We start from the raw sequence: 27,162 nt of genomic DNA, 5'->3' as shown, positions 1-27,162 counted from the left end.
GGAAGAGTTCCTTGCCCTCAAAGGGGAGGTCACAGACCTTCTCCTGAAACTCCTTTGAAAACTTGTTTGCGTGAAGCAACGCTTGGTGGTGATATAAATGTCAATCATGAGGCCGTGTGCAGAGGTATCGACATGATGCTGAGCGCCTTCCAGCAAATCTTGGACCAGAACTCTGGCGTCAGACAAGCCGGTCTTGAAACCCTCAAGTTTATCCTGAGGAATGAATTGCTCAAACAACTCGCTCCATAATTTAAGATTAGCTGCAGCTAGGACCTCCTCTGTATTTGGCTAACGCAGCTGACGACCCGGATTAGTAAAGACCTTCTTCCCTACGCATTAAGAACTTTGTCCTCCTTAGACAACACCTGTGATGTAGAGGAGGAAGAAGAGAAAGATTTGAACTGGAGAGTCGCTGCTGCCACTACGGTGGAAGAAGGAAGCGGACATGTAGCCAAAGGAATCTCCTAGGATGTCTGAAGCTTGTACCGGCATCAATCGTCTCGTTTATGTGATGGCTTCTGCCAAAATGTCCTTTTGGAGAAAAAGGCCAGAACACTGTTGTGACTCCAGCGTAAGGCCACCCATAAAACCCACTCCTACAGAGCTGGAGGATCAGCAATTGCGAAGTCTAAAATAGCCATAAAACCCAACACTGTATCATGAAATGCTCTGATGGACGAGGGCGGGTCCTCAATATCCTCATAGGCCTCTGACCCGTACCCTTTGGTAGGATCGTCAGCAGGCGCTGAGGAGATTGCAGGTTCAGGACTTTTCGGCTCCAGAAGCTGTTCAATCGGAGGGGGCAATGGAGGAGGAGGCACCTCCACTGGCTTCAGAGGAGGCAGTAGAGGAGGCATCTCCCTAAGACCTGGTGGCTCCAGAGACTTAGGCAAAATGTCCTTGAACAGGTCCCTAAAGTAAGCTTTCATGGGATCAGAGTCCATCAGGTTTGGAAACGAATGAAGAATGCCTCTTCTGAAGATGGCCTAGGCTGGTGCGTAGGAATCTGGCTGTTCAGCAGAATGAACCTTCACGAGTCAGTGGAAACTGGCTTCCATGACGTGCCCCCATTTATGGATCCAAATAGTGCAGCGGAGCTGATTCGGTGGAAGCGATATTGTTGGTTGAAGAGGGATTCTCGTATTCCAGTCCAACCGAGGATTGAAAGGGTTTTTCCCCAAAGGCACAGACAGCAACAACTTGGGCCTGGCTGCTAGACCTGAAGCCCCTGACAAATTGTCTGAGCCCGAAGGGCCTGACAAAATGGCTGACACCGTCAATACTGGGCGAGATGCCATTTTGAGACCTTATAAAGTGGCATGCGTCACAGGTCTGTCAGAAGATGTCGTCGTCGTCTGGACTGGAATTTTAGGAGCCTTGAGATAAACTTTAGCATGGTTTGAGGGATCCGCGGCACAGCCGGTAATTAAAGACTTTGGATGCTTGTCCAAAATTTTCGCTCCCTCAGCTAGGTACTATGTTTAGCCCTGATGAGGGGAACCTCGGACGAAAGTCCCTTTAGTCCCAGACTGGGGAACCTTGGCATTGCTGTTGCTTCTTTTAGCCCCTTTGAGGGGAACCTCAGGAGTTACTCTGGTACCTTTAGCCCCTAGGTGAGGAACCTCCAGAGTGACCCCGGTACGCTAAACCCCCAGAGGGGGATCCTCAGAGAAAACTCTGGTTTCCAGATTAGACCCCACTTGGGGCACCTCAGGGTGAACCCTGATAATGCTAGAGCCGGTGCGAATCCTCCCAACCCCCGGATGACACCGGAAAGGAGTGACCCGGGCAGGGTTCTCTAAAAAGAAGAATGCTTACCGGGCAATTTCTCTTCTCTTCGATGAAGCTCGGGAGGTGTACCGGAGGCAAGCTGTAGAAGACTTCCTCCCACCTGACAAGCCTTTTTTTGAGTTCACGGACCGTCAGGGAGTCGCAGTAGAAGCACGCATCCTAGTGATGGTCTGTGCCCAGGCACTAGTGACAAAGAATGTGAGGATCCTCCGCCACATAGTGACGCCCACAGGAGGAACACAAGGCAAATCCCTTACGCTCTGGCATAGGTGGAGGAAAAGAAGCTGACCGCGGGAAGACAAATTGAAAGGACAAGTAGAGAAAAAAACAAAATCCCAGTGATGCAAGTGTGTCCGATCCCAACCACAGAGAACAAAGGACTAAAGGGCGATGCACTGGGTGGGGCCAAGGAAGGCGAGCTAAAGCCACACAGGCTAGCCCAGCGTAAACATAAAAGAAGGACAATACATTTTGATGCATCAAAAAGTGCTCCGGTCCCTTCCAGAAGGACGGAATGTTTCACAAGTATGGAGGAAAGCGGACGGGATGTAGGAGTATGCAGATACAATTGGAAGGACAGACTATTAAGGGTACACTTGGTAGGACATAGGAGGACATAAGAGAGTTACAGGAAGAGGATCGAGGTTAAGGAGGCAATGGTGGACACAGTCTTAATTAGTGGATCTGCAGCTCTGTTTCAACTGTTTCTATATTTCTGTGAGTTTCACACCATAGGACCATCCAAACTACATTATTTTGTCCCTGGATCTGCATCAGAGATTCCTTGCCTTGTCTTTGTACCAACCCTATAAGTAGTTTCAACCTTATATGCCTATTTCTAAAGGCTCATGAGCTCACATATGAGCTCATATGCCTAAGTAGACCCTGATATGCCCAGGTGTGGATCTTCAAATGCCCATACACTGCCATGTTATATAAGGTGCAGCCTCTTAAGCCCATGCACATCAATTACATGCACAGACGCAACCTCACATATTTAGGTACGTCCTTGCATGCCCAACTACAGTCCCTTATGGGCAGCCACAACCTTACATGTCCAGCTTTAACCTTGAATGCCCATGTTCTGTGTCATATAGCCAATTAAAGCCACTGTATTCAAAGTCCCGTTGAATACTTCCAGCTTCAGTGATAATTTGGCCCCGAGATACAGCATTGAAAGGTCTCTTTCTTTTTCTTTATCTCATTGCTTTTAACAGTTAATTTATTTGTGACCCCTATGTCTGAACATCTGAAATTACTGAGGCATAAATCCAGTCCCAAAGTACCTGTGATTTTTGCTGCAGATTTGGGAGGGTGATGTTTATGAAAAAGTGAACCAAACAAAGTTGCGGTTACATCGTTACGTTTGTGGAACAATTCTACATGTAAACACTAATTCAGTGGCCTTGTGGCCTGCTGTGTGAAGTGGGATGCTGACCATATGGCTGAATCAAGAACATTCATATTTTATAGATGATGTAGTGGAGCTGGCTTTATATAAAGCCAGAAGAGAAACTGAGTTACTACACCAGAGATTCCAACTTTTCACAGTGGGCTCGATGGTCATGTGAGTGCTACCCACGTTCCCATTGCTCACATTCCAAAAATGTGCATAATTTGCATAGCTCCATGTGATGAATCCTATGAAATCCTCACAGAATCCCAGCCTAAAGTCTCCTCCCAGCTGGCCAGGGGAAGGCAGACACTTCCTGATACTAACCATGTAGGTGTTATTAGCCAGGTGGATCACCTGGGAGGGGAAGGCCCCCAAGGGAACAGGGGGGTTCCCGCTAGGAGAGTACCAGCATTCATCATCTAAATGGCTTGTTGTCAGAGCCAAACGCCCTTTTCTAATGGTACCCAAAATGTTGATCATGACAGCCATTATGGTCAGGATAATAATCAGAACTTCAATACCCTCCCTTGTGATGAAAAATGATCTTGCCTTTGGTTTAAACGGTCAAAACAACAAACAACCATTGATATCTTTAAAATCTTCATCTAGAGATATGTACTACAAACAAAGTGAGTTAAGTAAAACTAAAACCGAAATATGTGATGAAATGAAGAATCGGAATGTTGGGGACTTCAAGTCCCATAATACCATAGGTAATAGGACGAGGAGGAAGAGCTCAGAGGTACAGAACTGCAGTCTAGTGTTCTGAACAATCCACACCTGAGCGGGAATTTTGAGTATTTAAATCCCCCTCAGGTGCAGATGAGAAGGGACGGATCGAGGAAGCCGGGACCACCATTGTGGCGGTTAATGGTGCTGAGAGAATTGAAAAGCAGAGAAGCCCAGGTTGCAGAGGTTGTACGGCGGGAAGCGCCATTGTTGCAGGTTACCACATGGGAGAGAGGTGCTCTCCATACTGCATGTCTGCCTCTGGTGGCTGGTGAGCACCGGGATCCTAGAGGAGTAACGAGGACTCCTGCTCGGACAGACGTGAGTCACGGGACCACAGCCGGAGCACTCAGAAGCTCCCAAACAGAAGAGCAGAGCAGAAGCAGCAGCGAGAGACTAGGACACGTAGGGAAAATCTGGTCAGTTATCCACAGACACATGACCCTGGGACGCTTCAATATAAACCGCTGAACGCTTGCCACTATTTTGAATACCGAACTAATGAGAAGAAGTGTTTTAGCCCAAATATTATGTACAAAGGAAACTAAGGGAGAAAGTGTTTAATGATCACTACCCAAACGAAAGTAGAAGACTATCTGAGAAAGGCTGTAATTACCATAAGCCACGAACAAAGGGGACAGTATTAAAACCCCAGTATAATTACCATTGGTAAAACAAAGCCGGAGCAATATCAAACCAGAATTGTAACCAGTATTGCCAAAGTAAAGAGGGGGCAATCTATAAGACTGATAACAACCAGCACTGTCTAAGCCAAAGAAGGGTAATTACAAGAAAGATGGTAGACAGCTTTCTTGGAGAGAGAACATTGAATGTAAGACATTATCAACAGTTACCAGGTAACATACTGAAAGCTCAACGTTGGCAGGGAAGTGGCCCTCCTTGTGAAGAGTGGAAAGGGGGAGAGAAATATAACCTGCAGTATATGTGGCCAATTAAACAGTGGAACAAACAGCATCAATGTATGTTGCATCCTTGTGGAAGCAATTGTAACTCTTATTTTTGTTGAAAGTCAAAAGACTTTACTGATGCGTTGAAGTAACTCACCCTGCAGAATACGTGTAGTAGTGTTAGGAGATTCATGCTTGCAGGAGAGTCCACCGGGCAAAGGGCTTGTTAGCGGTAATCATGGCATGTTAGTGAACCAGGAAAAAGACATTGAAGTCCTCTATTATGGTGAATGGTTTGTGGCGAAAAGGAAGTGTTAACACCACTCATGTGTTTGATAAACTGTGTTGACTTTTATAAAACTTTTTGGAAAAGTGTTTACTAGTGTAGATAAGTGTATTTCCACCATTAGAGGTAACAGTTGCTTAGTTAACTGCGATTTGTGATTTGTTTTACAGACAATCACTTCACCTTATTTTACGTTACTCAGTGGAAGCTAGCATATAATAGGCTTTCAGAAGTGGTGGGATTGCACTGGAATGCCTGTGATCTTGAGTCAAACTGTTCTGTGAATGTGTGTTCACTATCAGTGGCTTTCTAGATAATTTGCAACATCAGCAATTAATATGTGTAGATGGAGCAAACAGAATAATCTGGACTTGCGTGAACTCAATTGTAAACACTTCTATGTTATGCTCCTCAGTGCATTATTTGAAACCTAAACCCACCAACAGCTTTTGTGCCCGAAATTGCCTCTTTATTTATTTTTTTGCTGAGCTAGCAAGTTTGTACATTTGTCGGCTCGGAAAAGTGCAGACATTAGAAGGTCATAGGAGGTCACATTTCTGTGACTGGCAGAAGCATACCTCAGTAAAGCTATTATTCACAGATAAAAGGCCCATCTAAACAGTTCATCACCCTAGTATTGTGATGACCTTGCATCTCAGCATGCCCTGCTTGTGGGTTTCCTGACACCTTTGCGGCCTCGAGGGTTTGGTGTTTTATTGCAGGCCAAACCCTGGAGTTGCAAGCTATACCACTTATGTAAACTTAGTAGAATTTTAGGATATCCTGCCTCTTAATAGGATATCCATGTGGATAAAGATAAAAGAGGCAGACAAGGGGTGCTAGAAAGAGTATAAAAGCGGGTGGTTGTTCATGATAGGATATTGGACAGTACTCATAGGGATCTTTTGGTGCTGTATACACCCTTTGCACATCAGTGGTGTTTTGAAACAAAAAGCGAGCAGAAATGGTGACGGATAATCCTCATATCGGCACAGAATTAATTCAAGTACCTCCTTAAGAAGAAAGAAAATATTGTTACCTTGGACTGGACATGCCTTGTATCTCGCTGTGATCAAGGAACCCAGTTGCCAGATCAAATGCATCTTCAAAAAGAACCTGAAGAAATGACAAAAGATGTTTGACAAACATGCAATGAAATAATGGTCATGCTTGTAAGCCCCTTCCAGTAGGTCTGACTGCTTCATCCTGCAAACTTGTCTTTGACAAATATCTAAAACAGAATTAAAGACAACTAAAACTTTACATTAAAAAAGAGCCTTCAGTTAAGTAGCCTCACCAAAAGCAAAAATGTTAAATATTCACTTTATTATATTAAAAAAACGTAACCACTCAGGCAATACTGATAATTCCCATTTTACTTTTTTACTATTCCTCAAAGCAACATGAGCAGTAAACCAAACTACTTTTCCCAGCAACCCAAAAAAACTGAGTGTAGTTATAAACAAAAGGCAAGAGGCAACACAAATCCATTGAATTTGTAATAGTTACATGTCTATGCTGGTGTGCTCTGATGACTAGATTTGCTGTTGAGAAATGGGCATTTTCTATTTATTTATTCTTAACAACATGGGCAGGTGTACAGCCTTAAGACTCATTAAAAGTGCCAGAAGTCCAGGATCATAGACAAACCTGAGTGTAGGAATCACCAGTCGAGGTGCACTTCCCAACATGAAAGACTACTTATGATTGGAAATTACAGCCTGCTCAATATGTCATGAGAGTGTCATGTTTTGCTGCTAAATAATGAAAGTATGGTGACTCCACTGATTGGCGTTTTGAACCTTGGCTTTCCCACCATTCAAAAGCAAGGCATCTGTGTCCTTAAAAAGTCCTATTGACACAAAATAAGTGTCTTGAAGATTGCCTGGGATTCAAAGAATCACAGACAATTGAAGCTTTACATTTATGAAACAAGGAAGCTGTTGAATATCCAGAAGCATAAAAATTAAGACCCACCATTGAGATCCAATGAAGAAGATCCAGCAGTTAGTTGCATATAGGACTGAAACATGTGCATGGCTACAGCTGGAGAACGAGAAAAACATTTAACTGATATATATGTGATAACTGGCACTTAGGGCATTGTGTATGTTAGATTGTACACATAAGGTTTCCTAATTCACATTGTTTGTTTGAAGAAATTATAATTGTGATTTAGCACAGTTCTTTACACTGTGGGCAATCCATAAAGGGAACAATGTGTTTGGAAAACAAAAATGAACGGTCTCCCATGAATGTTTGCATTATTAAATTAAAAAGTGTTCAATCAGATTCTTCTGGTATATACTTGTTTTAGGCAAAGTTTTCTTCTGTTTCTAAAAGTAAGTCTGAGTGTGCCAGAGCCAATCGATCAAGTAGGGGAACACTGGTAGAGATGATCTCTGTTGCCAGAGGGCCACCACAATAGGATATGATAAAAGAAATCAAACCTATCAAAATGTGTTTCATACAGAAACACAATTGCATAGAAGAAATGAAAGACAAATAAGCACTGCTGAAGAGAATTGAGGCTGTTGTAAGGTGAGAGGTAGCTGTCATATAACTTCCACGCCTGTCAGTCAAGAAGAAAGACCAAGAAAACTAGTCTAACAAGAAATAACTTTGCCTGGAAGGCCCAAAGGAACGAGAAGAGGGCCCAAGACATGAATGATCTCCTGCTGTGGTTTTCAAAGATCATATTCATGTCTAATCTGATGAAACAGGTTATAGCAAGAGTAATAGAAAGAGTTCATAAGGCCCAGATCCTGAAGCTCCTAACTTAACGCCTTCAACAAGAATTCAAAATGCACATGTTAACATTTAATTTTAGTAATTTTAGTAATATGTTAAACGCACACATGTGAATTAGTACCAAGTGCTTCGACTCCTTTGAGTTTTGGTTGCTTCATGATAGTGGTGTCTGAGCTACAGTTGATTTAGGCACCATAACTGCCAACATTGTTTGGTTTATTGTTTTGTGCTGCAACCATAATGTCCTTTTAACACATTTTTTCACTGATTTTACAACATTTATTTTCAAGAAAAGTTCCTTAAATTCATTTTATTCACTCATATCTAGGTCATTATTTAATAAGAGGCTTTAGGAGGCTAGAGACTGGTCCCAAAACAGTCCGAACAATTAATGATGACACTTGAGAAATTACATAAATTGTCTAGTTTTCAGACTAATACCTCAAGGGCTCAGACTGTTAACCTCACCAACATATTATGATGCCCATGACTCTGGGATGCTGACGGAATGAGGACAAGTAACCAACTCCTAGAAATTCTGGTGAAATATACCAAGATAGATATGAATGAAATCTTCGAACAAATGAAAGTTTTAGAGGGACAAAAAAGATTATCGACAATGGCAGGTGTACATGTCAGCTAAGCATTCTGAAAATCTGGGCGTAAAGATTGTAGAAAAAGGTGGGACAAGAAACATCAGGAACAGGCTTAGATGATTGCCAGCAGTGACACAGTTATTCTTACATTGACAGCACTGCATAATCATGCGAGATTGATTTCTTAATAGAAATTAGGCTCATGCTTCAAGACAAAAGAGCAAATACCAAGGAGATACTGTGGACAATCACGGGGGATTAGGAAAAGGATGTGTGGCAAGACCACAAGAAACTGGAGCTGTAGGAATAATACAATGAGATCAGAACTCCTAGGGCATGGTGATTCATGCTGGGAAACAAGACCATGAAACATTAGTGATGGAACAGAAAGACACTAACTTACAAATCATGAATCTGTTTAAGAGTACTGAATCCACAAATATAGAAACAATACCAAAGGTGTGGGTTTCTGCCCTAGATCTCATCTATCAGTTTGTCCAGATATTGAAACTCATGAATCATTTTACAAAGACGACCCTCACACAGAGAAAAAAAAACAGACTGTCGGTTTAAATTGGTGATGTTCTGTCTTCTACAGTGGTGTCAGTACATGACAACTATGCTGAACCTGAGAGCAGGTTATATGATGTAAGACATACCTTTGATATTGACACCCATACAAGCCTTTTGGGTATGGCAGGTATTGTTATTATTATGGTAAAGGAAATGATACATTTTGATATACTTACAGACTAATCCAGATTCATTGTGGACTCTGAGACAAGTTTAAATACCGTCCTCAATTGGCCATCAATAATAATAGTCATCTTCAGCTACATGATCACCTCTAAGTGTACTTACTACAAGGAAAATGTCCCTGAAAGGTGAACCCAAACAGAAGCACATAATGATATGACACACTATACACTGTTTCAGTACTGAAACAAACGTAAGAAAATCCTTAGACAATGGAAGTAACATTGTTGTATTAGATAAAAAAAAGAAATGTGTAGTAGAAGGTAAACACCAACTGAAGGATTGCAACTGTTATTAGGTATTGGAAACTAATACGGCCAATGCCACTAAACAAATACTGGACAACCTACTACAAAATGAGTGCATCACAGGTCTCACTGACCTAGAACAGGGGTCTGCAACCTGCAGTCCTCCAGATGTTTTGCGCTACGACTCTAATGGTCCCACAGCGTTGACTATGGCGGTTTTGTTGGATGGGAGTTGTAGTCCAAAACATATGGAGAGCCAAAGGTTGCAGAAACCTAAACTAGAAGAAAAAGACTTTTTGACAGTTACTCATTGCATCACACATGTAGTATGCTTTCTGCTAAAAACATACTAAACAACGAACAATCCACCCGGCAGACCTGTCGTCACCTAAACAGGTTCACTATTTCAAACATCTCCAACTACATTACAAAGCATCGATTTCATTTTGTTACAGGTCTGAATTCTTATATTCGCAATACAAACAATTTGCTTGCCAAACTTGACAACATAACATGAAAGGAGAATTACATCATGGTCTCCATGGGCGATATGCTAACATACACCAGCATAGAACACAAAGATGGAATATGTGCTATGGAACATTTATTGATGAGCAGACTGCTCAATATGCTACATCACACAGCCATGCTAATTAAAACACTGACACTATGCCTTGCCAATAATGTTTTCTAGTTTGACTGTGACATCTTTAAGCAAATCCAGGCATCTGCAATGGAGTGCCTGTCCGCTGGTGGGAGCAGGAGTGCATGGATACACACAAAAAGCACCTACACAGATAAGGTTACATTGTGGGCCATATAAATTGATGATCTGTCCATCTTATATGGAAGGAACGGGCATTGAATTTGACAACTTCATTAGAAAATTGAATAACAACATTCTGAAGTTACTGAACAACACCACTCAAAGTAGAAGTGAGACCTCCATCCTAGACATCAAACACTCTAAGTATAAAACAAGAAGCTGCCTAGTGCTCTTTTTTTCAAATGTATATTTAACATGTTATGGTCAGGCTATCACAAAGGTGTCCAATAAGTTACCATTGTATAATTTACTTTTCAATGTGTATTTTTTGCAGTGGACAATAGTAAAAGAAACAAAGACAAAGTTGATGATGTCCTCCTGATTAACATATCGGTAGCCAAAGACAGTACATGACATCTCTAAATTTCTTCATAAAGCCAATGTTGATCCTCGCATACGCAATGTTGATGTGCGTATACTCGGCCTACCAGAAAAGGTGGAAGGTCCCAGTATAGAACCCTTTTTGGAACAATGGCTAATGGATATTTTTGAATCTGACTCCTTCTCCAAATTTTTCTCAATAGAAAGAGCACACCGCATGCCTACGGGCAGACCAATTCCTGGTGCTCCCCCACGCACTGTAATAGCCAAGCTCCTAAACTATTGGGACCGCGAGGCGCTACTCCAGAGAGCATGTGCCAAAGGCTCAATAACATATAATGGTTCCAGGATTGCCTTATTCCCAGATTACACCAGGGAGATGCAGAAAGCAAGACAATCATTTGATCAGCTCAAAAAACAACTGCAGACACTAAATGTCAAGTATGGTTTGCTCTTTCCTGCCCAACTTAAAATATATCACAAAAGCATGACAGTTCACTTTAATGACCCCAAAGTAGCATGGCGCTGGGCTGAACAGCATATAGAAGGGGATTGGGCAAGCCTCCGTCACGGTAGGAACAGGAATCCCCAGATCCCTCAAGAACAGAGACTGCCTCCACCACGACCACCGGAGCAGGACCGCCCGGAGGAGGGTGAGGACTGAGTAACAGACCGGGCTGCTCCATCTTGCTTCGCTGCTGCTGGTTGAAAGGTACAGAACATGGGTACAGAACAAGCATGAATAATCAGAAACCTAAGCGACTTTAATGTACTTTGTCACCTGGCGGCCACGGGGAAAACCGTTGACCCCCCTCCTAACGGAGTGAACAACATCCCAGACCACCTGATCTGGCATACCTCAGGACGCGAGAGTATTTTAGTACTAGTTAGTGTTTGATTTCATGACAGCTGTCCTTGTTTGACAACTGCCTTTTGTTGTTCGGGCGACAGACGCTTCAGGTTGGGTGGAGTATAGGGTGGGGGAACAAGTTTTTTTATTTTTATTAAGGTTCAGATTGGGTCCAACATCAATGACACACTTTCCTTTTTGACAGCACAGTACACAGCAACACCACAGAACCGGGGCTCCATACATACTCCTCTACAAATGTATCACATCCGGGAACTGCAGTTCGGGCACCTCCCCAGGAAGTCACATATGAGATCAAATTTGCAACCAATCTAACTTGAATGGCCTCCCCAAACAAGGTAATCCGATCCTTACGGTTCTTGACATGGAATGTCAACGGGCTGCGAAGTGAAATTAAATGTAGACTAGTCACTCAATTTCTAAACAGGCACTCACTAGATGTGGTATCACTTAAGGAAACTCACCTGGCGGGTACAACCTGCAATTTGTTCAAGCGCACCAGCTACCACATAGCATCACACGCTGGTTTTACCATGGACTCACGAGGAGTGCTCATATTGATTCACAAGAAGCTCCCCTTCCCACTCTCCAAGGTGATACAAGACACAGGGGGTAGATTTGCGTATGCAACCGGAACACTGTGGAATCAAAACATAGCAATACTAGCTGCATACTCACCGCCTGCACTGATGTCTGCATTCATAGAGGATATCACCCCTTTAATTGTTAAGGACACATCAGACATACTGATTCTAGGGGGTGATTTCAATGAGGTCATGAACGTGGAAACAGATCGCACACACCTGAGAGGAAGAAACCCTAGTACCCACACGAAACTGGCCACTTTCACCGTAGCATTGGGAATGAGAGATGTGTGGCGAGATCTCCACCCGGAGGCCCGGGAATACTCTTACCACTCAGGGGTTCATGCCTCCCTCTCAAGGTTGGACTACTTTTTCCTCTCAGCAACAGATATACATAGAGCAATCAGCCCGACCCTACTCCCACAGAAGATTTCAGACCACTTTCCCTTACTAATGGAATTGACAACGATACGGCCACGTCCCCCTCCCTCCTGGCGCTTCAACAATTATTATCTAGGTTTCCCTGAATTCCAAAACATATCCATATCCAGACAGAGCAGCATACCTGCAGATTCAGAACTACTTAGAGACCAATAACCTCCTCGGCTCAAGACAATCTGGCTTCAGACCTAAGCACGGGACTGAAACAGCATTACTTGATCTCAAAACCCAAATTGAGGATCTTAAAGACAACGGTAAACTGGCCCTTCTACTACTACTGGACCTATCAGCTGCCTTTGATTTGGTCAATCACCAAATACTTTGCCGGCACCTGGAGTCAGCGGGCCACTTCTCTGACAACGCTTCCAACTGGATTAGGTCATTCCTTGACAACAGGCACATGAGAGTTTTCTCCCCTACGGCATTGGCCGATCCCACACCAGTCCCTTGTGGAGTCCCGCAAGGATCCTGTGTCTCCCCAACCCTCTACAATGTCTTCACCAAACCTCTATTTGATGTGCTTGACTATCTGGGTGTCATACAAGCCTGGATGGCCCAGCACGAACTGTGCCTCAACGATGACAAGACTGAGCTTCTCATCTTAGGCATGCAACAGAGACTTAACAAACTGAGTCCCCTGTTCGGCTCCTTTAACATTGACGGTAATCTGAATAAAGTATCTAAAGACACCAAAACTCTGGGTATATACCTGGACACCCCCTTGACACTCACCAGACAAACCAATGCAGTTGCCGCTGCGTCTGCATACACCTGCAAATTGATCTCGGCCTGTTGCCCATTCCTTACTGCCCAGAATTGCATTACCCTGGCCAGGACCTTGGTTATGTCCAAATTGAACTACTGCAATGCACTGTACCAAGGCACTAACCAGGGTAATCTCAACAAACTTCAGACGACCCAAAACAATGCCATTAGAGCAGCCCTTAACATCCCCCGATCAGCCCACATCTCAGAAACCAGGAAGAACCTCAATTGGCTCTCAGATGCCCAAAGGATCTCCCTGAAAGCACTGGCCCTCACATACAAATGTGTTAACCACCAGGCCCCCTCATACCTAGCCTCACGATTCACTCAATATGCTCCAGCACGAGCACTCAGATCTGCACAAATCCAAGGTCTTGCGATCAATAGATTCAAGCTTCATTCTGCTGGGGGCGCTAGCTTCCCTGTCCTGGCAGTCAAGCTTTGGAACTCTGTACCACTCATGATCAGAACGCTACCTTCTTTTAACCAATTCAAACACAAAGCCAAGCTTTGGTTAGCAACATCCCACTAACAACCGCTCTTCTGTTTTTGGACGGGCCATCTGGGACCTAGCTCTGTTCTGCTCCGTTCTGTTTGTTGCCTTGATTTGTAACGTCATTTGTATACTCTGTGTACAACCTGTTGGGACTATTGTGATGATATGTCTACTACTGTAATGTAATGTTCCACTACCTGTAATGTAATGTTCTACTAAGATATGCGCCCGGTTGCCTTTGGGCCTGGGTCTGCGCTATACAAATAAAACAAATACAAATACAAAAGATCACAAAGACATATTTTGAGCTGAATACTGGGTCAGTTGATGACCCGGGAATAATATGGGAGGCATACAAGCAAGTGTTACTAGGAGAAATCCTCTCCTGGACCACAGCACACAAAAAAGCATGTTTAAACACGTTGAAGGAAGCAGAAATGCAAGTGAAACAGGCAGAACAGTCCCATCTGACACTAGATCTACCCGAGACCAATCGCTCGCTAGTGTTAGCCCAGAAACGCTTGCAGAATATAGCTCTCGATAGCGCCAAACAAGCACACACAGCGATGCGTGCCAGAATCTACGAAACTGGCGATAATGTTGGTAAATTGTTGGCCTGGCTGGAGCGCAGGGATGAGGGACATAGCCAAGTTAGGATGATTAAACCTGATAATGCAGAGCCTTTGTTAATTGATCAGGACATAGCGGAGGGATTTGCAGCTTACTACGCTGATCTCTACAAGTCCCCTACTGTTCCTACTAACAACTCAGTGCTGGACGAGGTCAGCCTGCCGAACCTAACCGCTGAGCAAAAAGCGCTGCTCGAAACAAACATCACAGAAGAGGAACTAGTATTGGCCATGTCACAGCTCCAATCTGGGAAAACCCCGGGACCAAATGGCTTTCCGCTGGAGATATGGAAGAGGATAGAACCAAGCAAAATATCTCCACACCTACTGCGTGTATACACAGGGCCTCATTACAACCCTTGCGCTCCCGGAATGAAGGCGGACGGTACGGGACCGGCCCCCTTCATTACGGGAGCGCTGATTACGAGGTTCTCTTTGCGGGACCCGGATCAGATGTCTGGTAAAACCAGACGTCTTTTCCGGGTTCCGTGAGGGGAAGAGGGAGGTAATAACGGGCCATACGTAATGTGCCCGTTGTTACCTCCCTCCCCATTCCCATTGAGCCCTATGGGGGCTCAAATGGGAATGGGGAATGGTTCCTGCAAGGAGGAAATACCGGGTCCTCCTATGTCGGAATGGCCCGGTAAGTCCCCATTGCAGGAACCCGGTAATGGAGCCTGGTTTGGAGGCAGCCATGGTGCAAATAGCACCATGGCTGCCTCCAAACTTGTAATGAGGCCCACACACTCGAAAACACAGGGCCAACTACCCGCAGACTTATGGAAAGCCACCATAATTGTGATACCCAAGGCTGATAAACCTCCAGAGCACTGTAGTTTGTACAGGCCAATCTCCCTAATAAACAGCGAAACAAAAATATTAGCAAAAATACTGGCGAATCGACTACAGAAAGTCATCACATCATTGATACATCCGGATCAATGCGGCTTCATGCCGAAAAGATCCACACGCATGAACATACACAGGTTGCACTCGGCATTAGAAAGAACTCCCATTCTCCATGGCCCCCTGGCACTGTTGCCAGTAGACTTCGAAAAAGCTTTCGACTCGGTGTACTGGGAAGCACTTTGGGAAATAATGCGCAGAATGGGTTTTGGCAAACAATTCATGGGATGGGTGCAGCTTCTTTATGACTCCCTCAAGGCAAAAACTAGGGTAAATGGATGGCCATCGAAACCCTTTAAACTAGGAAAAGGGACAAGGCAGGGCTGCCCCCTATCTGCAATGCTCTTTGCACTGGCAATAGAGGCCCCAGCTGCACTACTAAGGGACACTCAGACATGCAGCGGCTTTCGATGGGAGGATGATTGGGAAGATAAGATTTCGTTATATGCAGACGACCTGCTAATATATCTAGATAACCCTGCCACCTCATGCCTGCTGGAGAGATATGAATCTTTCAGTGGACTAAAGGTAAACTGGTCCAAATCCATACTATTCCCGATCAACGGTATGCAGGATGCTGTCCCGAGGGACTGCCCCTTTAGGGTTGAAACAAGCCACTTCCGATATCTGGGAGTTCAAATCAGAAAAGATCTGAACGAATATGTGGCTAGGAATCTCCACCCAATTATGGAGTGGTTCACAGAGGATGTAAAACACGGAGTCGCCCTGCACTAACCCTATTAGGGAGAGCAGCGCTATTCAAGATGATGGCTCTGCCACGATTCTTATACATTCTCCAGAACGCCCCATTACACATCCACACACGTGAATTCCACAGAATAGATAGAACCCTCAGATAGCTCCTGTGGACCAACGGACGCCCGAGACTAGCACTTCACACTCTGCAATGATCCATCTGGGAAGGGGGCATTGGGCTGCCGCAATTGCAGACATATTATTGGGCGAGTAAAATGGCCATAATAAATCATATACTACATGGAGACACAACACTACTACACATTAGGCCTGATACTACAAAAAGAGTGGAGACAACCCCACTGGAATCCCTTTATCAGAAAACTAACACTACGATTCACCGCACCATGTCATCTCAGTTGACGGTGATCTGGATGGAAGCACACAAACACATTTACTGGGAAGGAAAAATCACCCTGATACAACTACCATGGCAGAATAGGAATCTCTCTGAGGTGAACAAACTCCTGAGATGGCAAGGTTGGATATCAGCGGGAATTACAAAAGTTGGGGATGTAATCACAGAAGGGAAACTGGAGCCCTTCAAAAACCTGGTTGCGAGATTTAATCTCCCCGATACTGAGCGATACCGACATACCCAACTAAAGCCCGCAGTACAGCATCATCTCCCTGCCCTGAGTAATATACAGAGAAACCTAATCTTAGACCGTTTAGATGTTAAGATCACCTCTGTGATGTACAGCGCCATTACCTCCTTTGCTAAGCCTGAGTTAGTGAGTTTGAAGTCCAAATGGGAGAGAGATGTAGGAGTGATCCTGCCGGAAGACTGGATCGCAATACTGATGTATCCAAGGGAGACAGCCATATCATCCAGACTCCGACTCATACAGCTCAAAATACTGCATAGAATATACTATGCAAGGGTGGCACTCTTTCGTTGGGGCAGAACGACAGACCCTAACTGCCTGCGCTGTCATTGCGAGGAGGGTACCTTCTCCCACATATTGTGGGATTGTTCTCATATAAAACGATATTGGCAAAAATGCTACACACGCTCTCGAGAGTCCTGGGTTGCACTGTTTCTAGAGACCCTAAACTGTTGTTTGTTGTTGGGTGTGGAGGATGAGGGATCAATGACCTGCTACGATAAACTGCTCTTTTCGACCACAACAGCACTGATTAAATGTAATATTGCTAAACTGTGGGGCTCTAATATAGTTCCGGAACATGCACAATGGCTTACAGATGTGGATTCATGCATAGCGATGGAACAGCGGCTAGAGGATGTCTGGAAAAAGTCAATAAGATCTGGGGAAAGTGGGAGGATGCCAATTAAACCGCTGTAATCTGATCATTATATACCTCATACAATTGCAATGATAATGTTGACAAGATATACTGTGATTACTGTGTGTGGGATTTTGGACCCATAAGTTGTCTAAAGGTTAATGTTGTTCGGCTCCTCTGGGGTCAATGCTTTGGTATGTAATGAATAACGATAAAATCAATAAAATGTGTTACAAAAAAAAGGAAATTAATAGAAGGGAGTCCAAAAGAACCCCAGCCACTTCCTGCTGTAGTCCAATCCAGCAGCATTAACAAACACATCCCCAATCAAAGATATGTGATATGTTGGCCACCCATTGCGAGATAGGCATTGTATCAAGAGAAAGACAGACTCAAAAAGGTTTGAAAACCTTTATTTAGTACAGATTTTGGGTTGGTGTAATGCCTAATAATAACGCAGTCCTAGTGGTGTCTTGTCAAAATAAAAGGGCCTATACTAATAAACCTATTGCCAATACTTACATCTAATTACAAATACTGTGGCAATCAATGTTAAGCAAAAGACAAGTGTTCAAGAAATTATATGTCAGGATATTCAAGCCGTTGGCCTCCCTTCCCCATGTTTTCAGCACAGGACAAGGCGGCACACACAAGCTTAACACAGTCTCTGGCTTCTCTAGCACAAGGATGGAGTTCAAATCTCAGTATCAGGGCCTTCTACGTGGCTTCATGAGGCATCACGACCAGCCATTTCACTAGCCCTCCCTACAGGATACACAATCCTGCGCCAAGACAGACCTTTGGTGAAAGGTGGGGGTGTTGCCCTCATAGTCAAGGAAACACTTGCAATCAGACAAACCTCTTCTTCTTGTTTCGGTGGCAATGTAGACTCCTGCTCTACTAAACTGCCAATCTCCTCTCATCCAGTACCACAATTGCTATTCACATAGCAAACCGCCCTTTGGGCCCATTACTGGACTTCCATGATAACTTAATCCACCTGCTAGGGGAAAACCTAAAAAATACCTCAAAATCCGTTCTCCTTGGAGACGTCAACTTGGGCTTCAATGACCACAAAGATAAACCAGCCAAGGCTCTCGCTAAAGCCCTCCAAGATCTAGGCTTCCAAAAGAAAGTGGTCAATTTGGAGACTGATAAACAACAATTTAGCCTCACAAAATGCATTACAGTCTAACGCAGTTTCAGAAGACGAATGGGCGTCGTTCTACACTAACCTTTTCAGGAAGGATGACACAACTGAGGCGTGGAAAGCACCACACCTGTCTCACTGGGTCTTGGTGTTCGAAAGAGATGACATTTTACAAGTAATTAAAAGCGTGAATGCCTCTCAAGCACCAGGCCCAGGCGGCCTAACAAACTATACCATCAACCGTCATCCAGAATAATGGGCTGATTTTTCTGTCATCTTGTTTGAAAGAATACTTAAGTGCTGTACCACTCCAAAATCATGGAAGAGCGCCGTGATTGTTCCAATCTTTAAGAGAGGCGACAGAAAAAATCCGAAAAACTATAGCGATAGCCTGATAAGAGGAAAATGTATGCAACCCCCCTCCAACAAAAACTACTACAATGGGCCAAAGAATCAAATCACGTGGACCCAAGGCAAGCAGGATTTGTAAAGGGGGTCGGATGCGGAGTGAATTTGCTACTTTTAAATTTGCTGAAAATGGAAGCTCATAGGACTAACACCAAAGTCTACCTAGCCCTAATAGACCTCTCATATGCGTTCGACATTATAAATAGAGAGCTGCTGTGGAAAAAATTACATGCATGGAATTGTCCACCCTGTTTGCTAGCTGCAATTCATGAGCTGCATTCCAACACTACCATTAAAATCAGACTGGACAGAAAGGGCACATTATCCGCTCCAATTAACACCTTTAAAGGTGTCAAACAGGGATGCCCTTTGGCAGCTATAATCTTCAACCTGTTTATATCAGATATTACTGACATCTTTAACGGTGCAAACGTGTTCCCGGCGAGAATTCATAGTACTCACATCAATTATCTGGCATATGCGGATGACCTCATCTTAATTGACACCACACCAATAGGTCTACAACGGAAGCTTATGATTCTTGAAACCTATCTAACAAAAAATGGACTGAATATAAACAAACAAAAATGCAAAGTGCTAATTCTTGAAAAATTGACAACTAACAGAATGAATAGAAGAAAATTCAACTGGTATCTTGACAACGAACAGGTCAAGATTGTGAAAAATACAATTTATTTGGGAATGAAGCTAAGTGCAAGCCGAAATGATGCTCCATGGGCCGAGGCATCCAAAAGTAAATGTCGTCAGCTAGCATGTCAAGCTAGTCTGATAAGCAAAAAATATGGGACATTTTCACTGAAGCCAACTATCACTTTTTTCCAACAAAAAGCTATTCCGGCCCTTATATATGGTGGAGAAAATGCTTTTGGGTGTACTAACTCACTATGGAGTTCTCTTGGAAATATCTTCTGGTCAAGAGTGTTACATTTGCTCAAGGGTCTATCAACGGTCTGTATAAAATACGAATTGGGTTACATCTCCATACAAGCAAGAGTTTCGTGGAACTTGTTGAGTCTCTTTAGAAAAACGATGTCAGAAACTCCTGCGCCACAAATTCAAATATTACACAGACCACACTTGGACAAAACATACACGATCTTTTCAAAATGGAATGCACTCTGCCTTAAGGTTTTGGAACTGCACAACATCACCCTAGATACCTTGATCGACAATCCGGAGCTAGCAAAAAAAAAACTGTGGCGGGCAGACTGGATCAACACTTGCGATCTAAGGATGAAAGAAAAACTGATGTCAGATGTGCCTGGAGAAGCAAGAGTTTATGGACAGACGCAAACCTATTTGACTTGTTTTCCTGACCAGTACTCGAGAGAACTCTATATGCATTTCAGGCTCAGCGTAATGGCAACTAAAGAACGCCTAAGCATCTGGACGAAATTTACCGACATGTCTTTAATATGCAGATTCTGTGGTGACTCAAAAGAGACTTTAAAACACTTGACAATGTTTTGCCCGGTGTTTCTTCAACACAGAAAAACTGCCTTTGACTCAATTATCAGTAGGCATCAAACACTGACTGTTGAAGAGTGGTGGAAAGCCCTGTTTGAGAGTTCCCATAAAGAAGTGTTATTTCCTTTGGTGACGTTCCTTCAAGTCTTAAAGAAACGCTTAGATGCTGAGAAAATAATCTTGAAATAAGAAACTGTGTGCGATTCACATATTCTTCAATGGGAACAACGTAAGGCCAATTACGGACAAAATGACGTTTAATGGCTGACTGTTCGAGAAGGAGACAGGATTTTCTGTTCCCTTGTAATTTGTTCTTGTGATCTGCTATGTGTTTATTTCTTTTTAAAGGTTTACTTAAACCAATACAAAAAAAAAAAAAGAAAGTGGTCAATTCCACCCACTGTAAAGGTTGCCTCCTGGAATGGGCAGTGAACCACAATTGTAATGTTGACATCAGCTCCAACACCCCCTCCCCTTGGACAGACCACCATCTTATTCACTTCCACATCCCTACCACCAGAGATGTACAGAAATTATTGAAGCCTTTCCCTCCGGCTCTAGTAAGATCCTCACGTAACCTTACTAAGGAGAAGTTATTCCCCTTCCTAGATGGCCCTGCACTCAAGCCGCCTTTTCCAATTGATGCCTCTGTGCTGGCAGAGCTGTACAACTCTACAATTAAAATTGCCGTGGAAGCCATTGCCCTGCTTGAGACTAAAAAAGGAAAAAAGATGAAACATGCCAACTCATGGTTCTCCGCCAAGCTCAAAGAGCTACGCACCCTCACGCGCAAAGCACTCAACAAATGGCAAGCCGCTCCACAAGAATCTACCTGAATTGCCTACAAAGCACTTGCCACACAATATAAAAAAGAGATCATTCTAGCTAAATCAACAGTGTATAACACCAGGATTGCTAATGCAACCTCGGAATCGAAAGAGCTCTTTGCCATCTTTAAAGAACTGGCTTCACCAGTCACAAGCACACCTGCTGTTGTGAAAGATCAAACTTGGTGCACAAAGGTCCAAACAGCCATGATTAAAACAATAAACTCTTGCAGGACAAGATCAAGGCCCACCACAAGGCCTTGACAATAGCCAGTGCACCCGCGCCACCAGCAACCAGTTCAGAAAGCAAAAAGGATATTCTCTTTTCTTTTAGAGAAGTTACAGAGACAGAAGTGCTAGCCATTATACATAAAATTAAACCTTCCAACTGTAAGGGTGATTTGTGCCCAGCCAACCTCATTAAAGAGTGGGCTGACTCCTTAGCCCCACTCATGACAGAATTCATTAATGCTTCCGTCACTTATAATAGGGTCCCTGATTGTCGGAAGGAAGCGTAGGTACGCCCATTGTTAAGAAAAACTATCCCTAGATCCCCAACATTTATAGACCTATCACCACAGTCCAATTCCTCTTAAGAAATTTGGACAAAGTGGCCTAGGCACAAATCCAGCAGTTCTTAGAAGCTAACAGCATACTTGACCTCAAGATACAACTAGGGGAGATAATGGACGATGGCAAGCCGCCACTTCTATTGCTGCTAGATCTCTCTGTGGCATTCGATCTAGTTGACCACGACACACTTTGCAAAACAACTCAAACTCTGCCTACCTCTCCACTGAAGCCACATCGTGGATCTCTTCCTTCCTTAAGGGGAGACGTATGAGAGTTTCTCAGAGCAGGCTTGCGCCGCACCTACCACCGTCCACTGTGGTGTCCCTCAAGGATCTGGCACTGCCCCTACTCTCTATAACATCTTCACCCTACCTCTGTTCAACGACCTTGATGATCGCAGCATAGCATACACCAACTGTGCCGACGACACGCAAGTACTTAACTTATGCCTCTCACTGGCTCCTATAAACAGGATGCTGCAACACTCTTCAACATTTACGCAACTATCCAGGGTTGGATGGCAGCTAACGGATTGTGTCTCAATGGGGCCTGAGATCCTCCTGGTCGGTACAAACAATACTCTCAATAAGTTGGATGCTCAATACAAGACCTTCAACATTGATAACACTATTATTACAGTGTCATCAGCAGTCGAAACGCTAGGGGTTTTCCTGACTCCCCTCTCTCCATGACGCGACAAGTCAGCACCATCGCGTCTTCATCAGCACTTACCACCAAAATCATGAATGCTGTCAAACCTTACTTGTCCACCAAAACCTGCCTATCAATAGCCAGGGCCACCATTGGGGACAAACTAGACTATTGCAAGGCCCTACTTTTGGGCACATCTTCCAAAAACCTGCACAAGCTACAAGTCACGCAAAACAATGCTTTCAGAGCAGAGCAGTGCTAGGCATCCCCAAAAGAGAACATCTCTCTCAGGCAAGAAGGGACGCTCACTGGCTGCCAGTTAAAGAGCAAATTCTATTCAAGACCATGGCCATCACACACAAGTGCCTTTTCCTTTCAGCCCCCAGGTACCTATCAGAAAAAATATTACCTGCCTCCTCCTCTAGACCCATTCGCTCCCAACATACTAAACTTATCTTTCCCCACCTTCAAAAGAGCCAAGGCGATTGGTGCCAGTTTCCAATACCTAGCGCCAAAAAATTGGAATGCGCTGCCCACTACCCTCAGGAGTGAAACTTTGTACGGTGTCTTTCGCAAAGCACTCAAGACAAAATGTTTCAACTAGATAAGTACGTCATCCTTCCCACCGCTGCCCTACTGCCTGCTTTTTCAAAGAAATTATCCTAACTGTATACTAAATGTCATTGTTTTTAGTATCAAGTTCCACTGTAACCAAGGAACCCGTAAGCCTCACACCTTACTACTTTCAAGGTAAGTGTTAAATGCAGTGTTTGATTGTGATACACACTGCACTTCTTGTGTCCTGTGAGTTTAGTAACATGAACTTGTTCACCTGTAACCACTGAACGATTTGGCCCTGGTCACTAAGCAACTATTCATGTACCATCTGCTTAATGTGAATGTGACCTACTCTGCTTTCCTCATGTAACTAAGTAAATCAACTGTAACAGCACCAGGATGCCCTACGGCCGCCTGTTCGCTTTATAAATACAAATAAATATGTCAAAGTCTCTTTGCCATTCAAAGTCTCTCACTTCAGAGGGCCTGATGCGACAAACAAACATTCAAAAGTTCCTTTCTCCTCAGGATTCTCATGTATAACTTCTTGGGTGATTTTCGATTCACGCCGGAGCGTCCCCTCCCCCAGACTCAGACCCACTTTAACACAACACTTTCAATTCATCTCCCTCTGTCGGGCTCGGACCAAATTCATATATTTTTCCAAACTTTCTCTACTTCATCGAAATCGAAGAAATTAAATATTTTATTTATATCACACTCGTACACAAGTGTTTCAGAGCGCGACCAGGAAAAGGGAAGGGGAACAGGGAGAACAAAGACTTATTATGCGCAGGATTTGACTTGACCCGTAGCAGGACCACTTTGATTCACATTTATTCGTTTGATCTCCCTCTGTCTGGCTCGGACCAAATCCATCCACTTTTATCACTTCTCAGCTAGATACCTTACAGAGACCTTAGATTGAGCACCCATATGGTCCCGGACCACTCTGTTAAAGGAATTGTAGCTTGCTTTAAAGTGCAATCACTCATCAGCAGTTTAACTTCATTTGCGTCTATTACCACGCGCGTTTTAACAATGTTCGTTGCAGCGCGCGCCATACTATGTTGCTGCTTGCAACCTTGGCTTCAACACAGACCAGTCTTGTATCTGTCTCCCAAACTTACCGGCTGTGTTGCTTTCACTGAAGCGGCTTTGTTCTTGGAGCCAAGGACAGTACCACAGTGGTTGGAGATTCTCTTTGCCTTGATTACTTACGCAGGAGGGCCCTAGGTACCTCCGACACACAATGCAGGATTCTCAGGGTTTCGTGGAAGTAACGGTTCCTTGACGAAGAGGTCAAGGGAACTTCCCTCCTTGCGATCCCCTTCTGTTTCGCCGTCTTTCTCCTTTCGTTAAACTGCCATCTTGGAACTGATGTTTCCTCGTGTGCTTTCCCTCGCTTTGAGTGTGCCCTTGTGCTCTGCCTTTTATCTGTGTGGGGAAGTCTAATGGAAGTCAGGTGTTAGTTATTGTCGATAATTGCCTGACCTCGCCTGACCATAGTATTGGGACACGTCAGGTACACAGCTCGGGTTTTAGTCTGTTTTCCCTTACAGCGGGCTTTCAGTGAGAAAGTCTTTGTTTTGTAAAGGGGGTGGGCAGGGTAGGATGGGGTAAAGGTGTTACAGGGAAGGGGATACCGCCTCTCACCATACGGTGTCCCACGCCCCGAAGACCCCTCATCCAGGTGATCTTCCCGCACTAGTCCACCCCCAGGGACTGGATGCAAAAGGGATGGCCATGTCCTGGCCACCTGGATGACAGATCTCCGGCCACTAGTGGGTGAGATACCTTCTGGTTTCTCACACACACCACTGGGTCTCTGCTGTTTACCCCACGTAGCGAGTGCTGTCGGGTTCTTCCACAGGAATGCGGCTGAGGTCAGGGTCTCACCACCAGCCCCTCCGGCACCTCTGGGACTGGCCAGAGTCCCAGAGAAAACGAGCACTCGCACAGACTCTGCCAGCAGGGTCCCAGCTGCCTTCCTCAAGTTTGCAGGATGCACGGCTCCTTCAACACGATTCAAACCGCTCTGCACACCGAATCTGCATTCCAGCATGTCGCGCTCCATTGGATCCATCTTCCTGCAGCTCCCAGGTTCTCAGCTTCTCTGGTCCTCTGTGCTTCCCTAGCTCGCCCATTTATCTGATCATGGCTGCAACTTATATAGGTAACAAGCTGTGGAGTCAGGTGGAAACAGTCAGTACTGGATGCCTGACTCTGCCTGGCTCTATCAACGGGACATTGTGAGTGTTTTCTACAGTCAGTTGCCCTTGCTTTCACCATGTTATTCCCAGGGGTAATCTTCATAGATCTCAGTGGCCTCCTACTCGTCTCAGTATTTCTCAAGATTGGGGAGGGGGAGATAGGGTGTGATTCTAAACACCCCAAAAAGGCTGAGGGAGACTAGGTTAAGGTGTCTTTGGGACTGGGAAAATACCATGTTTCGCTTCAGGAAGAGAAAAAAGACTTCTGCAAAAAAATGTGACAACTGTGGAAAAAATGCCCTGCCGGCAAAACAGAATTGGTGGCAAATTTCGCCAATTTTTCGTCAGTGGTAATTTCACCCAACCTTGGTTATAGGGATACTCTAAACTGCTGCAACTCATGCTAAACTTTATACCGACTCCTGTTGAGGTACGGCTATCCCCTTTTCCTCTCCAAGGAGCCAAGGCAATGGGGGCCAACTGTACTCTGCTCCTACCTTCCCTATTTAACTCCTCTGGGGCCTCAATCACAGAGATGATGGTGCCACTCGGACTTCAGTGTCACCACAGTTACATCACCCAGTCAGCAACGTGGGAATTTGTTATAACTGTTTACACTGTTACTTGAAACAAATACCCAATTAGATATTTTATTTACAGATACGACAAATAAAGAAGCATATCCAGCCTACTTTGCTGAGATAGAAATACAGAGGTAAATGCAAGTAAAAAATCAAGATATTCTCAAAAATGTATTCCAAACACTGTGGCTCCCACACAATATCCTGTGGAGTTTGCAATGGCCTTTGTCCAGCCTACAGCCTGTCTCGCTATGTAAACTTCCCTTTCGATTCATATAAAGTGTGTCCCAATCATACTGCCCCAAAGTTGGCTTGCATAGATGCACTGACCAACAAAAATATAGATACAGTCAGTAACTCTCAGATGTTTAACCATACATGTTTCATGAGGGACCTCACTGTGTACAAACAAGCTCAAATGTGCAAAAGCATTACTCATTCCTTACCAAGCTATACAGATATAATTGTTATTAGAACAAGTTACCTCCTCAGGAGGCGATGACAAAAGGGATCCACTGGCTTCCTGGCTGTCAGCCTGACTTCCCCTTACACAACTGTCCGTGCACACTGGCTCAGTGTATGGCAGTTTAGGGGTTGGTATTTTCTCCTGTCGGATGCAGTACTGTAGAATGTTGGCTTTTTGATCCTCAGGAAGACCCTGCCACAGGTGGGAAATAGCACTGGAAACTACTGGCAGAGTCACCTCCCCAGCAGATACAATTTGGTTCTCCACTAGCAAATCCACTGTCTGCTTATAGAAGTACAGGTACCTGTAAATGTGAAAAGATGGAGAACAAGGGTAAACTTATCTTGACACACTCACCCCTAGTCCACAGGCTCACTCCTTTTCGTAATGCACACTTGCCACATTAAACCAGAAACAGTTTCCGAGTAAAACTGAGCTGTTACCATATTGAGCTGTAAAATTGAGATGTGCGAGTCCGGCAGCACACATATGTCAGACCTTTATCTATTTCACATTTACGGCCAGGCAGGTCCACCACATATGTAAAGGAGTTGCATTTTTGAATGTATAATTATATTTACTCACAAGCATTGCAATTTCTACTCCAACCATTGATATTCTTGGGAACCCTGAAGCACCCTAATGTAGATGTCAGGGGTATGGTTATTCAAAGCCGTGGATTTTTTATCATTAGTCTTAAAGCCAGAGATCTTCTTAAAGTGCTGAATCTCACTGGATAGCTACTTGAAAGTTTAGACAGGGACTTGCAGCATAATACCCTGAATTGAGTAGTTCAGTTGTATGCATTGTGCAAAGGGCTACCTCGGTGGGGAATCAGAGGATAAAAGGGCACCACTGTAGAATATACCACATAGGTTTATCATCTCGGACAAAATGTCCTTAACCTAAAGCTTGGTTGTAGGAATAACTTGACATGATAAAC

At 44.2% G+C, this 27,162-nt stretch overlaps 1 protein-coding gene across 1 annotated transcript in view; it reads right to left on the bottom strand.

Moving 5' to 3' along the window:
* Positions 1–27,162, bottom strand: part of STRA8 (stimulated by retinoic acid 8) — a 244,635-nt gene that overhangs the window by 97,474 nt on the left and 119,999 nt on the right. Inside the window, exons 5-6 of the mRNA XM_069627700.1 lie at positions 26,238–26,523; positions 6,150–6,226 (exon numbers count right to left, since the gene is read on the bottom strand). Coding sequence (XP_069483801.1) covers positions 6,150–6,226; positions 26,238–26,523 — 363 coding nt within the window. The remainder of the gene's footprint in view (positions 1–6,149; positions 6,227–26,237; positions 26,524–27,162) is intronic.

This window comes from Ambystoma mexicanum, chromosome 12 (assembly GCF_040938575.1).
Source record: "Ambystoma mexicanum isolate Mex_15411 chromosome 12, UKY_AmexF1_1, whole genome shotgun sequence".
Classification (NCBI taxonomy): Eukaryota; Metazoa; Chordata; class Amphibia; order Caudata; family Ambystomatidae; genus Ambystoma; species Ambystoma mexicanum.
The sequence above is the reverse complement of the archived record's forward strand: the minus strand, read 5'-3'. Positions and strand labels throughout refer to the sequence as shown.